Here is a 15282-nt window from a genome sequence, read left to right on the forward strand (position 1 = left end):
TGCTCCGATGAAAGTCAGGAGGTGAGATAGAGTCAAGTGGGATTTTTGGTAGTTGATGAGAAATCCCAACGAGTGCAGCAGATTGATCGTGAGCTTGAGAGCATCGAGAGCTCCTTGCTTGGATTGGCTCTTGATGAGCCAGTCATCCAGGTAAGGAAAGATGTGTATGTGTTTCTTGCGTAGGTGGGCCACAGCCACTGCCAGGCACTTTGTAAATACAGGCGTGCCGAGGCAAGTCCGAAAGGCAGGACCCAGTACTGAAAGTGTTGGTGTCCCACTAGGAAACGTAGATACTTGCAGTGATGTGGGAATATTGGAATGTGAGTGTATGCGTCTTGAAGATCCAGAGAACAGAGCCAATCTCCTTTGTGCAGAAGGGGAAGCATGGTGCCTAAGGACACCATCCTGAACTTTTCTTTTTGTAGAAACTTGTTGAGATTGCGGAGGTCTAAGATGGGGCAGAGGCTGCCTGATTTCTTTGGAATGAGAAAATAGTGGGAGTAGAACCCTCTGCCCTGCTGTGCCCGGGGCACAGGTTCCACAACCCTGGTGCCCAGAAGGGTGGACAGTTCTGACTCTAGAAGACTTGTGTGATCTTTGTACAGTGGATTGGGTGGTGAATCCGGGGGTACCATGAGGAAGTTTAGATGGTATCCCTGGGTTATGATAGATATCATCCATTGGTCTATGGTAATGCTGAGCCAGTTGTTTATGAAATGGTGAAATCAACCTCCTACTGGCAAATTTGGATCTGGATTTGTGGAGCCGCTGCTGTTCTCTAGATAGGTTTCAAAATCCAGAGGCCTGGCCTGTCTGTGGTGGTGGCTGAGGCCTGGATGTCTTGGGCTGTCGAGGATGTGCTCTCTGGGACGGCCTAGTTGGCCTCGCGCGAGATGCAGGTGGGTAGTATCTGCGTAGGCGATAAAATGGTTTTCTAGGGTCCCTTCTAGTGGATCTTCTTGCAGAAGAAGGGGCCTCGGTAGAACTGTTGATAATTGCTGCATGGTCTCATTGTAGTCTTTTAATTGAGCCACTGCGACTTGTATCTTGTCGCCAAATAGGTTTTCACCGGTACATGGCAAATCGGCAAGTTTGTCTTGGACATCAAGTCTCAAGTCAGAGGCTTTTAGCCAGGCCCACCTCCTGGCGCTGATTCCTGTCGCTGAGATGCGAGAAGCTGTTTCAAAGGAGTCGTAAGCAGCATGAACCTCATGTTTCCCAGCCTCAAGGCCTTTCTGAAGTATGGCGTTGAGACTATCTTGCTGTTGCTGGGGAAGAGAGTCGACTAATTGCTGAACCTGCTTCCAGAGGTTCCTTTGATTCTGTGTCATGTAAAGTTGGTATGCAGCTATGCGAGACACTAGCATGGAACCTTGAAATATCTTGCGACCCAAGATATCAAGGAATTTTTGGTCCTTGCCAGGAGGTGTTGAAGAGTGTGGTCGCAGTCTTCTGGCCTTCTTTTGTGCAGACTCAACTACCACCGACTGATGGGGTAGTTGTGGTTTTTGGAATCCAGGAATATGTTCGACCAGATAAGTTGCATCTGACTTCTTATTCACTGGCTGAACAGCACAAGGATGCTCCCAGAGACGATGTTGCAGATCCACTAGCACTTCATGTACCGGGATAGCCATGACTTCTTTTGGAGCATCAACAAATTGGAGAACCTCCAATGTTTTGTGGCATGTGTCTTCCTCCATAATTAGATCAAAGGGAATTGTCTCTGACATCTCCCAAGCAAAATTGGGAAAAGAGAGATCTTCTGGGGGAGATTTTCTCCTTTCTTCCAGAGGAGATGGTTCTGATAAGATATCCTCTGTGGATGTGTTGGTGTCAACATCTTCCCATGTGTCAGAAAAGGTCTCTAGTCGAGATCCTGAAGGAGGGAAGAAGGTTGGTACGGTAGGACGTGTTGGCACAGATGGATCCTTCGATGGCCTCTATGGAAGATGCAGTGGCACCGATATGAGTTTCAGCGGCACCGGAGGCATTGATGGAAAACGAGGGCCTCTCGGTCCCGAGAGCCCTGATGGACCAGGCATCGGTTCAGGTATCAGTGAAAGGGGACTGGAATCTGTGCCTTCATCGTCTGAGGACCCCAGAATGGGAATCGGGGCTTTCAGAGGCTTTGAGGGTTGCTTTGGCATCGGTGGCCCGGGTTGTGTTGGAAGGGCACCGATAAGTGTATCCAGTCTGGTCAGCAACGGTGCAAATATCGATGGCTCTGGTGTCGGTGCCGGTATAGGGGCCAGCATCGATGGCTGTAGGTCTCGGAGAGCATCGAGCACTGCCTGGCGGAGAAGACCGTCCAGTTCCTCCCTGAAAGCTGGTGTAGATATTGCAGCTACCGGGGGTGGCAGACTATGCGCTACAGGCTCCTCCACAGGGACTTGTGGGGGCTCAGTACCCGGCACCGATATCGGTGGGGATCGCTTTGGTTTTTCGGGTGCAGAGGGTGTTAAAGGCTCCTCTACCCATTTCTTCTTCACAAGCGGCTCAATGGCCATCGAGGCCGATGCGGTGTTGGTGCCAGCACAGGGAGTAAACTCACGTCGGTGCCGGTGTTGGTTCTTCCCTCTGTGCTCAGTCCGGTCTTTCTCCAGCACCGAGGTAGCTGATGTAGATGCCTTAGACGGAGTCTGTGTCGGACGGTCACCGCTGCCCTGGTGCTCCCTGCGAGGTTTGATGACTAATTTCTTCGATGCTCCTGCCAGTGACAATTGGGTGGACTTTGATGGAGTCAACTTGATTTTTAACAGAGTCTCCATCTTGTCGAGGCGAGCCCACCTACCCTTCGGAGTCATCTGGGCACAACTTGGACAGTGAGAAACGTTGTGTGTTGAGCCGAGGCACAGCACACAGACATCATGAGGGTCGGTAATCGACATGGTTCGGGGGCACTCTGGACATTTTCTGAAACTTGTTGCCATAATGGCAGAGGTTGAGGCCCAAAAATGGTCGATGGCCTGTGGACACCAAAAAAGGTGGGAGCGGGAACCAACAGGGGATAGTAATCTTTACTCACTGAGCGATAGAAAATACTATCGCGATGGAAGACCCCTATGAAGGAATCTTTTTTAAAATAAACTTCAAGTTTTTTCCGTGAGGAAATTGTGTGAGAATTTCTCACAGAGCTCCTAATCGCAAGGCAAACTGCAGCATGGAAAAAAAGAGACTGAAGGAAGACCCTGTGGCTGCAGGGATCATGGCATGCTGAGCATGCTCAGTGTGCCAGTCAAAAGTTCTAGAAACTTTGACAGAAAAGTTTTCCATGATAGGGCTCCTTCCAGTGACATCACCCACATGTGAGGACTACCATCCTGCTTGTCCTGGGAGAATTCAAAGTCCATTGTGTCACTGTCATGGCTAAGCGTGCCATTGGGGTGACATGGACTGTTGATGCCATGTGGCAGAGTAACGTGAGCAATTCGCGAGCTGAGGCTGTTTGTCGATTGTGGATAAAGCTGGCTAGGTTGGACAGCGTGGTTGTGCAGTCGTTGGGTAAGAAGCTTTTGGCTACTGTGGTGTCTAGGTCTGCTCCTATGAAGGAGAGATGATAGGACGGTGTCAAGTGGGATTTCGGGTATTTGATCAGAAAATCCAGCAAGTGCAGGAGCCGTATAGTGAGACCGAGGGAGTTGAGGGTTCCTTGTTTGGACTGGCTTTTTATGGCACCAGGAATCGACCGCAAACCGTGGGGAAACACTTACCGAGCGCCAGAGGGAACCCCAGTGAGGGTGATTTTAGGAAGATTAAACTTTAAAAGTTCCGTGAGGAAAGTTGTGAGAAATTTCTCACAGGGCTCCTAACCACGAGGCAACTTGCTGCGCGAAAAAAAAGAGACTGAAGGGGGACCCCTGGTGGTTACAGGGTTAGAACCATGCTGGGCATGCTCAGTGTGCCAGTCAAAGTTCTAGAAACTTTGACAAAAGTTTTCCGTGACAGGGCGCCATCTGATGATGTCACCCATATGTGAGGACTACCATCCTGCTTGTCCTGGAAGAAATGCACATGCTCATCTCCCCACTCACAGAGCACCTGTAACCGTGCGGCATGCTGCAGCCCTATTCTGACCGCGTGGCACACACCTGAAGAAAAGCATTCTTGAGAGCCACTGGAGCTGAGACCCTGTCCGGCATCACCCCCGCTCTGCCATTGCCGATGGAAGAAAAGAAATGCTTTTTTTTTTTCTCTAAAGCTTGCCTTACTTTTTTTTTTTTTTTAAATTGTACTAAAGAGACAAAAAGGACTTCCCTGATAGGAAGAATGGCAGCAAGCTCTACTAATATTCCTGGAGGTGAGGGAACTGGATCCACCAGCTTTCTGCCTCCAGCATGGAAGGACCGCGCAACCAATGATCCCCAACCCCCTGCTCGTCCACTTCAAAACCAGGAGGGGATAGTCCCACCAGACCCTACCAACCTCCTGAGAGGAAATCCTCCAATATTCTTTTCTCTCTCTCTCTCTTTTTTTTTTTTTTTTTAAACAGGTTCAGAACTGCAGGTTTTGCACCTGTACCATCTGCTGGAGACAGAGAAATACTGACAGACTGCAGGTGGCACCTCGGGTTATGTGGCAGTGTCTGCAAAACTTTCTCTGTCTCCATCTGCTGGAAGGAAGGCAAAACCCAGGAGTCTGGACTGATCTGGGTTACGTACAGGGAATTGGCTTTCCAAGGTCATGTTCCCCAAACGTGTACGTGTACAGTGGAAAAAAGGTCAGTCACTCCTCCTTCTACAGCCATCACCAAGGAAAAAATGAACCATCACCAGAGGCTTGATTCATCAAAGTATTTTCCCATAGACACAGAATGGGAAGTAAAGTCCAACAGCAGCCCCCAGGTTCTCTGTCTGCAATGTCTAATAATTTAACGACTGAGTCATGAGTTGAGAACAGTCCCTTCTTATCCTGTATAATATGAGGGTTAACGCCCCACCTCTCTGGGGACATGAAATTTTTGCACCCTGGCTAAACTGGAAGGATTTAATTTTCCATAAAAAAAAAAAAGCCCCACCCTCATCAGCACTGATGGTAACTGACCTTGTAGCCTTCCTTTCCTCACACTATCAGATACTCTTCTGGAAACTGCAAATTACAAAGTCCTTTTCAGCCCAAGACTGCCCACAGGCTACACATCTCTCAAAAAAGTGAAGCAAGAAATGAAACACTTCATAGAAACCACTTATCAAGAAAAATCGAGTAGTGTTTTTTGGGATTGATCTTTACCAGGCTTTATGTTGTGCTATAATTTTAGTTTCTGTTTGTTTCTGTTTGTTAACTTCATTGTACATTATGAATGTTTTTTACATAGATACATATAGTACATGCTGGCAGATAAAATCTATCTGACTCATCCAGTTTGCCTGGCTGCCAATGCTTCCATTGCCATAGGCCAGTATATCTCAGCTGTCTGCCATATAAGCTTGACCATCTACACTGCTCTTGATCTGGTCATCAATCCATGTTGTCAATCAAATGCAGTCCCCCATCAGGTCCGCTAGCGCCGAAAACACAAAAACTGAGGGCGTCATTTATTGACAGAGGGCGTTTCCCAGGCGGGGCTGGACGCCGCGCCTATCTATAGATTAGCCGTGTTCCTCCCTGCAGTTTCTTCTTTACTCAATGCTCTTCCTCTCCAATGAATGTTATGTGAATCTATAAGCATTTTTCGACTTATTATACAACTTTTAGAACTTATGATTAACTGCTATTGAACCTATGTAATTCATTTGTCTTTTTACTAACCTATTAAGAACATAAGAACATAAGAAAATGCCATACTGGGTCAGACCAAGGGTCCATCAAGCCCAGCATCCTGTTTCCAACAGTGGCCAATCCAGGCCATAAGAACCTGGCAAGTACCCAAAAACTAAGTCTATTCCATGTAACCATTGCTAATGGCAGTGGCTATTCTCTAAGTGAACTTAATAGCAGGTAATGGACTTCTCCTCCAAGAACTTATCCAATCCTTTTTTAAACACAGCTATACTAACTGCACGAACCACATTCTCTGGCAACAAATTCCAGAGTTTAATTGTGCGTTGAGTAAAAAAGAACTTTCTCCGATTTGTTTTAAATGTGCCCCATGCTAACTTCATGGAGTGTCCCCTAGTCCTTCTACTATCCGAAAGAGTAAATAACCGATTCACATCTACCCGTTCTAGACCTCTCATGATTTTAAACACCTCTATCATATCCCCCCTCAGTCGTCTCTTCTCCAAGCTGAAAAGTCCTAACCTCTTTAGTCTTTCCTCATAGGGGAGTTGTTCCATTCCCCTTATCATTTTGGTAGCACTTCTCTGTACCTTCTCCATCGCAATTATATCTTTTTTGAGATGCGGCGACCAGAATTGTACACAGTATTCAAGGTGCGGTCTCACCATGGAGCGATACAGAGGCATTATGACATTTTCCGTTTTATTCATCATTCCTTTTCTAATAATTCCCAACATTCTGTTTGCTTTTTTGACTGCCGCAGCACACTGAACCGACGATTTCAATGTGTTATCCACTATGACACCTAGATCTCTTTCTTGGGTTGTAGCACCTAATATGGAACCCAACATCGTGTAATTATAGCATGGGTTATTTTTCCCTATATGCATCACCTTGCACTTATCCACATTAAATTTCATCTGCCATTTGGATGCCCAATTTTCCAGTCTCACAAGGTCTTCCTGCAATTTATCACAATCTGCTTGTGATTTAACTACTCTGCACAATTTTGTGTCATCTGCAAATTTGATTATCTCACTTGTCGTATTTCTTTCCAGATCATTTATGAATATATTGAACAGTAAGGGTCCCAATACAGATCCCTGAGGCACTCCACTGTCCATTCCCTTCCACTGAGAAAATTGCCCATTTAATCCTACTCTCTGTTTCCTGTCTTTTAGCCAGTTTGCAATCCACGAAAGGACATCGCCACCTATCCCATGACTTTTTACTTTTCCTAGAAGCCTCTCATGAGGAACTTTGTCAAACGCCTTCTGAAAATCCAAGTATACTATATCTACCGGTTCACCTTTATCCACATGTTTATTAACTCCTTCAAAAAAGTGAAGCAGATTTGTGAGGCAAGACTTGCCCTGGGTAAAGCCATGCTGACTTTGTTCCATTAAACCATGTCTTTCTATATGTTCTGTGATTTTGATGTTTAGAACACTTTCCACTATTTTTCCTGGCACTGAAGTCAGGCTAACCGGTCTGTAGTTTCCCGGATCGCCCCTGGAGCCCTTTTTAAATATTGGGGTTACATTTGCTATCCTCCAGTCTTCAGGTACAATGGATGATTTTAATGATAAGTTACAAATTTTTACCACTTCAAACCCTTTTTTTTTTTTTACCACTTCAAACCCTTCAGAACGCCATGGCACGAATCCTTACAAACACACGTAAAAGAGAGCATATTACACCCATCCTAGTAGACCTACACTGGCTGCCCATCCAGTTCCGCTCCCAATATAAGACCCTAACTATTCTTCACAACACGCTCTACAAAAACAACTCCCCCTGGCTTAAGGAAATTCCCCACTTCCACCTCTCAACCCGCCAGACAAGATCCACCACTACAGGCACCCTTCACACCCCCCCCTTAAGACAGCCCGCCTCTCCACCACCAGAGAAAGGGCCTTCACCATTGCAGGCCCTGCCCTCTGGAACTCCCTACCCACACACCTCCGTCTTGAACCATCACTACCCAGTTTCAAAAAAGGCATTAAGACCTGGCTCTTCAGACAGGCCTACCCCGAATCCAACCCCTCGTAGTCAACCCCCCTGAAACCCTCCCTTTCGCACACCCCTGCAACCCTTCCACCCACCCACCCACCCACCCACCATACACCTCCTCGCACCCTAGTTACCATACATCTGTACAACCTGTGTGTTAAAAGTTAAAATGAGTTATTTCATTACCTGCCTTATCTGCTGTAAATAAGCTATTATATATACTTGTTTTTTAATTGTTAATTAAGTTATCTTTTATAACCTGCCATAATTGCTGTAAATAAGCCACCATATATATCCTCCATATAATCTATACATTCTTCACTAACCGCTGTAATTTTTGCGACAATGCTTAACCCTTGTTAATTAGTCTCTCATGTAAATACTGCTACGTTCCTCTACCTTCTCAGCTGCTATCTTTCTTCCTTTACCTTCTCCCCCTCTCTCCCCCCCCCCCTTTTTTCGCTCCTGCTCCATACCCCATCCCCTGTTTTCTGTAATTTCCTCCTTTCTCAAGTTTATTGTAAACCGGCGTGATGTGCTCGCATGAACACCGGTATATTAAAAGCTGTTAAATAAATAAATAAATAATAGGTCTGAAATTTCATTTTTTAGTTCCTTCAGAACTCTGGGGTGTATACCATCCGGTCCAGGTGATTTACTACTCTTCAGTTTGTCAATCAGGCCTACCACATCTTCTAGGTTCACCGTGATTTGATTCAGTCCATCTGAATCATTACCCATGAAAACCTTCTCCATTACGGGTACCTCCCCAACATCCTCTTCAGTAAACACCGAAGCAACGAAATCATTTAATCTTTCCGCGATGGCCTTATCTTCTCTAAGTGCCCCTTTAACCCCTCGATCATCTAACGGTCCAACTGACTCCCTCACAGGCTTTCTGCTTCGGATATATTTAAAAAAGTTTTTACTGTGAGTTTTTGCCTCTACAGCCAACTTCTTTTCAAATTCTCTCTTAGCCTGTCTTATCAATGTCTTACATTTAATTGGGGAACATCTGCCCCCGGTCTTTAAATGTAATCCTAAAGAGCAATGATACTTAGATCCAATGTTGATATTGAGCGGTTTCTCTCCTCTCAGGGGGTAATGGTTGTTAATGGTATAATCCTCTCAACGCAGTCAGATGGATCAACCTTCATGGCCCACTAAGTATAATGAGATCCTTTTGGCTAGTGCAATCCTTCTTACTCACTAATGATGGAGATCTAATAGCTTTATTAGTACATTAAGAGTCCTTACTACGGCGAATAAAATGTTCCTGCATGCGACTAAGCTAAATAGTGTAATTTTTAATAGTTTTTATTTTCAGCATTAGCGGACCTAATGGGAGAAGTCGCATCTGATGAACAACGTGTTTCCTTCATGTCAAGCGGACCTGGTGACGGACCTGTTTTCACCGTGTCTGCTGAATACTGGTTTGTTTGGCATCGTTGATTGAGGGCATTGCCCAAGGGGGGCTGAAAGCCGCACCTATCGGTCGATTAGCTGTATTGCTCCCTTCACTGCTTTTTCTTACTGCTGCGGAATGAGTCTCATTGTTGCTCATATGATATATTATCCTTTGTAACTTCCAATCTTGGTTTTCCATTGTGTTTATATGTCGGACCTGTATTGCGGGCTGAAAGTCCGCAAGGTCCGTACATGTATGAACTCAATTCACCCCTCTCCAATAAATGTTATGTAAATCTATGAGCGTTTATTGTGTTTATTAAAGTAATTTTGAAGCTTGTGATCATCTACTGTTGAACCTATGTAAAACAACTACTTAATTTCAACTTTATACTAATCTATTGGGGAACATCTGCCCCCTGTCTTAAAATGTAATCCTAAGGAACTCCTCAATTCGGATGGTTAAACCTTCCTGGCTCACTGATGTAGTGAGGTCCTATTGGACCAAAGCAGTATTAGCGAACGCGGTGAGAACAAGTTTCCCACCAGGTCCACCCGACATGAAGAAACACGTTGTCAATCAAATGCAGTCCTCCATCAGGTCCGCCCGACATGAAGAAACACGTTGTCAATCAAATGCAGTCCCCCATCAGGTCCGCTAGCGCCGAAAACACAAAAACTGTTAAAAACTACATTATTCAGTACAGTCACAAGCAGGAACATTTTATTTCCCGTAGTAAGGACCTTCATTGACTAAATTTAGATACATTCAGTGGTCAGGATCACACATACAAGTGGCCAGGATCATATATAAGTCAGTGAAAAATTAATCAGCTTCATTATACACACCGGAGATAGCCTCGGTTTGGCAGAGAGTAGGAGGTAGACTCCCTAGGCAGGCTTATAAAAACAGCTAGAATAGACCTGACGCCCAGGCAAGCACAGAAGGCGTCGCACGTCAAACAGAAGAAGCTTTGAATAAGTAAGTCTTAAATGGTAAGGTGGGTAAGAATTTAAGTGTTATTAATGAATGTGAAACAAAGTTCTTAGAAGTTTTTGTTGTTAAAATTTAATTTTTTCTATATATTGAAGGTTTACTGCCATGCTGTGAAACCCTGTATAGGACACAGTATATTCTCCCATAGTCCCTGAAGCAGGCACATTGTGCCGAAACATGGCCCGTGTCGGACATGCAGCTCCGTACCCATGAGACACTACTAGAGGCGACGACCTTGATAAGTATAAAATAAAACAGTAGTGGGACGGAAAAGCAGCAGGGGAGAAGGGATTTTAAGAAAAATTGAAAAATTACAAAAAAGAGCAACTTTAGAGACATTGTTCAACTTAATAAAAGAATAATAGACGGAGGCTAAGGAGAGGATAACTGTAAATCGGTTACCCTCATTGAATAACCTCCGTACAAGATTACCACCAAACAAGCATTCCCTTGTATGTTTCAGGTACTGATGCAATTAATAGCAGTGGCTATTTTCTAAGTCAACTTAATTAATAGCAGGTAATGGACTTCTCCAATCCTTTTTTAAACACAGCTATACTAACTGCACTAACCATATCCCCTGGCAACAAATTCCAGAGCTTAATTGTGCATTGACTGAAAAAGAACTTTCTCCAATTAGTTTTAAATGTGCCACATGGTAATTTCATGGAGTGCCTCCTAGTCCTTCTATTATCCAAAAGCGTAAATAACAGATTCACATTTAACAACATTCTAGACCTCTCATGATTTTAAACACCTCTGCCGTCTCTTCTCCAAGCTGAACAGCCCTAACCTCTTTAGCCTTTCCTCATAGGGGAGCTGTTCCGTCCCCTTTATCATTTTGGTCGCCCTTCTCTGTACCTTCTCCATCACAAGATGCGGTGACCAGAATTGTACACAGTATTCAAGATGTGGACTCAGCATGGAGCGATACAGAGGCATTATGAAAATTTTCCATTTTATTCACTATTCCCTTTCTAATAATTCCCAACATTCTGTTTGCTTTTTTGACTGTTGCAGCACACTGAGCTGATGATTTCAAAGTATTATCCACTATGATGCCTAGGTGGTAGGCTCCTAATATGGAACCGAATATTGTGTAACTATAGCATGGGTTATTTTTCCCTATATGCATCACCTTGCACTTATCCACATTAAATTTCATCTCCCATTTGGATGCCCAATTTTCCAGCTTCACAAGGTCCTCCTGCAATTTATCATAATCCCCTTGTGATTTAACTACTCTGAATAATTTTGTATCATCTGCAAATTTTATTACCTCACTCATATTCCTTTCCAGATCGTTTAAAAATATAAATATCTGTCTCAGGCATGTCACCACCTCTACTGGTGGCTATTTCAGGCAAATCCCACCCTCTCAATATTTTTCTCCTATTTTCCCTGAGCTTCCCTTCCTCCTATTATCATGACTTTGAATGTTGTTTTCTACTGAACTGGCTACTAAGTGTCACCCTTAAGCAATGACCATGACTCCCTCCTATCTGGGGGCTATGAACGCTGGTTTTGTAGCATCCCCAGTCCCAACTGACCCAAGAAGAAGAGGCTTTACAGGATTATAGTAACTCTTCCCTGAATTGCTTCAGTCCTCTCAATTTCTGTAAAAAGGGGTTTCTTACCCAGCCTGGCACACTCCTCACGTTTGGTGAAGTATTTGAAGCCATTGGCTGCCCGCCGCTCAGCTTTTTCATGCTTCTTGATGTGCCAAGGTAGCTTGGTGGTGATGTTTGTGACGAAGTAGCAGCCCGGACGCAGGCAATGGTAGTGCCCCCGCATGCGAAATTCACAGTGCTAAGGAAAGACAGAAATTACAACACCAAAGACTCAGGGCAGCCCCTGCCCTCAAAACTAATCTCACCAGCTTAATGACATGCAGGGAGAGGCAGAACAAGCTAATTAATTTCATCTTTTTTCTCCTTGCAATTTACCCTGAAGTTATTCCCCCACTCTCCCATCCCCACCCTGTACTGACCTTGCTCCTCCAACATGTTCTCACCTGGTTGGAGCACAGACACTGCAGAGAGTAGTAAGCGAACTGGTCGCGTACATTCACCAGACTGTTGTTGGGATTGATGTGATCCAGGCAGTGGGACTCAGCCTTGCCAGAGGTCTTGCAAACATACTTGCAGTTCCCAAAAAGACAGTGGAAGTGAAACTTGTTTGCGTACTTACAATCCGTTGCCAGACAGGGGTCACTATATGGGACAAAACCCACAGAGACTGTCATCAAAGCCTTTCTAATTGTTTCAGTTGCTGATTAATTTATTAAGTCAAAGTCAGGGATACAAGCTCTCTCTGGTACTTTCATTCCCAGAAACAGCTACGAGTAGAAGAACTCTCCACAAAATCTGCTGTGGGAAATATCCAATCAAAAGAAAATTGGTTCTTACCTGATCATTTTTGTTCCTGTAGTACCAAGGATCAGTCCAGACTCCTGGGTTTTGCCTCCCCTCCAGCAGATGGAGACAAAGTTTTGACAGACTCTGCCTTATATACTAAGGTGCCATCCACAGTCTGCCAGTATTACTTAATGTCAAAGCAGAATGGTATAAAACCAAACTAACTATATACAGGAACCGTAAACTCAAACAGGATCACTAACCCCAACTATGACCCAAACCATGAAAACAGGGCAACAAATTCGATCTGCTTACCGAAAGACACCAATGCTGAATGAGCGGACTCTCCCTTACCTGCATGCAAGTAAAGGGCGGGACTCGGGACTTATCATGTAAGAGCCAATTTTCTTTTCCCTGTATGTACCCGGATCAGTCCAGACTCTTGGGATGTACCAGAGCTGATCTTACCTGGGATGGGATCCGGAGAGGCCCGTTCTCAGCACACCCTCTCCAAAATTTCCCAGTCCTGGCGCCTGGACATCCAGCCTGTAATGCCTTGCAAAGGTATGCAAGGACTTCCATGTAGCCGCTCTGCAAATCTCTTGCAGTGAAATGTGTTGACATTCCGCCCAGGAAGCCGCCTGAGATCGGGTAGAATGCGCCCGAAGCCCTACTGGCTTCCTTTAACCACCGGGCTATTGTGGTCTTAGACGCCAGATTCCCTCGTTTCAGACCGCTCCAGAGGACAAAGAGGTGATCCGAGACTCGAAAACTGTTGGTAACCTCCAGATATCACAGCAGAGCCCTGTGCACATTCAACTTCTTTAAGCCCTTAGAAAGAGGATCTGACCTGTCCAGATTGGAGAAGGACGGAAGCTCCATTGACTGATTTAAATGAAAGGAGGAAACTACCTTTGGAAGGAAGGAAGGAACCATTCATAGGGAGACTCCCGAATCTGATATCCTCAAGAAAGGCTCCCTGCACGACAATGCCTGAAGCTCGGAAACTCTACGAGCAGAGGAAATTGCCACCAGAAATACCACTTTCAACGTGAGATCTTTCAACGTAGCTCTCTTTAAAGGTTCATAGGGCGGTGCACACAACGCTGTAAGTACCAAATTCAGATTCCAAAAAGGGCAAGGCTGACTCACCGGAGGGCGCAAATGCTTCGTTCCCCTAAGGAAGTGGGAGATGACAGGATGCGCGGCCAATGCTACACCGTGTATGGTACCGCGTAAACACCCAAGAGCCGTCACTTGCACCTTCAAGGAACTACACAACAAACCCTTTGCTATCCCCGCCTGCAGGAAACACAAGATATCCGATATGGATGCCCGGGTGGGCATCCATATCAGATATCTTGTCCACACACCAAGAATCAAAGACCTTTCAGATGCGGGCATACGAAAGGGAAGTCGATGGTTTGCGGGAACTCAACAGAGTGGTCACCAACGCATCGGAGTAACCTTTGTCCTTTAAATGGTGCCTCTCAAACGCCAAGCCACTAGACAAAAGTGATTGGCCTGATCGAAACAGGTGGGCCCCTGATGGAGAAGGTTCGGAAGAGCTGGGAACCGCAGGGGACCCTCTACCACCAAATTGACCAGATCCGCAAACCATGGGTGACACAGCCACTCTGGAGCCACCAAGATCACGTCCGACAGGTGATTCTCTATGCACCTGAGGATTTTGACAATTAGGGGCCAAGGAGAAAAGACATAAAGCAGGACGTCCGTAGGCCAAAGAAGCGCTAGAGCATCTACTCCTTCTGCTCCCGTGTCTCTTCGGCGAGCAAAGAAGCACGGAGCCTTGGAATTCCTGAATGTCGCCATCAGATCCATGTGAGGAGTGCCCCATCTGTTGCAAAGGAGCTGAAAGGCTGTATCTGCCAACTCCCTCTCTCCTGGATCGAGATGATGCTGACTTAGGAAATCCATGTGAACTTTGTCGACCCCGGCGATGTGAGACGCTACTATGCTGACCAGGTTCCGCTCCGCCCAGCTGATTAACAGGCAAACCTCCAATGCCACCGGCCGACTCTTGGTTCCTCCTTGGCAATTGATATAAACCACCGTAGTCGCATTGTCGGATAACACTCTGACCGATTTCCCCTGGATAAGAGGGAGGAAGGCCTGCAATGCCAGCCAGACTGCTCTGGTCTCTAGTCGATTGATCGACCAACAAGACTCCTCCGAGGACCATTGCCATTGCATGGACATCCGCAGACAAACCACTCCCCAGCCGGAGAGACTGGCATCCGTGGTCACCACTGTCCAATCCGGGACCACCAAGGGAACGCCACGGGTCAAGTTGTCCGAGAGTAGCCACCAATCCAGGCTGGTCCGAGCGGACTCCGTCAGTGGCAGGAGCCGATGGAATTGTTCGGAAACCGGATTCCAACGGGAAAGTAATGCGGACTGCAAAGGGCGCATATGCGCGAAGGCCCAGGGGACCAGTTCTAGCGTGGAAGTCATAGACCCTAGAACCTGTAAGTAATCCCAGACCCTCGGAGAATTCTTGGACAGAAAAACTCTGACCTGCCCCTGCAATTTGGCAATGCGGTCGGATGTTAGGAAAACTCTCCCTTGTTTGGTGTCAAACAAAGCCCCCAAAAATTCCAACAATTGGGATGGACTTAGATGACTTTTAGCTCTTTTGACTACCCAGCTAAGCGCATGCAAAAACTGTAGTACATGCTGAATCGCTGCCGTGCAAAGCGCTTCCGATTTCGCCCGAATCAGCCATTCGTCCAAGTACGGGTGTACCAGCAACCCCTCTCTGCACAGTTG

The 15282-nt window shown here is 45.9% G+C and overlaps 1 protein-coding gene across 3 annotated transcripts in view; it reads right to left on the reverse strand.

Annotated features, from left to right (window-relative positions):
* The window catches only part of CASZ1 (castor zinc finger 1), a 357431-nt gene that overhangs the window by 49213 nt on the left and 292936 nt on the right, over window positions 1–15282 (reverse strand). For all 3 annotated transcript variants that reach the window (XM_029579132.1, XM_029579133.1, XM_029579131.1), the window contains 2 exons: window positions 12150–12348; window positions 11773–11944 (listed from right to left, as the gene is read on the reverse strand). In XM_029579132.1, the coding sequence (XP_029434992.1) occupies window positions 11773–11944; window positions 12150–12348 (371 nt within the window). The remainder of the gene's footprint in view (window positions 1–11772; window positions 11945–12149; window positions 12349–15282) is intronic.

This window comes from Rhinatrema bivittatum, chromosome 15 (genome assembly GCF_901001135.1).
Source record: "Rhinatrema bivittatum chromosome 15, aRhiBiv1.1, whole genome shotgun sequence".
Lineage (NCBI taxonomy): Eukaryota > Metazoa > Chordata > Amphibia > Gymnophiona > Rhinatrematidae > Rhinatrema > Rhinatrema bivittatum.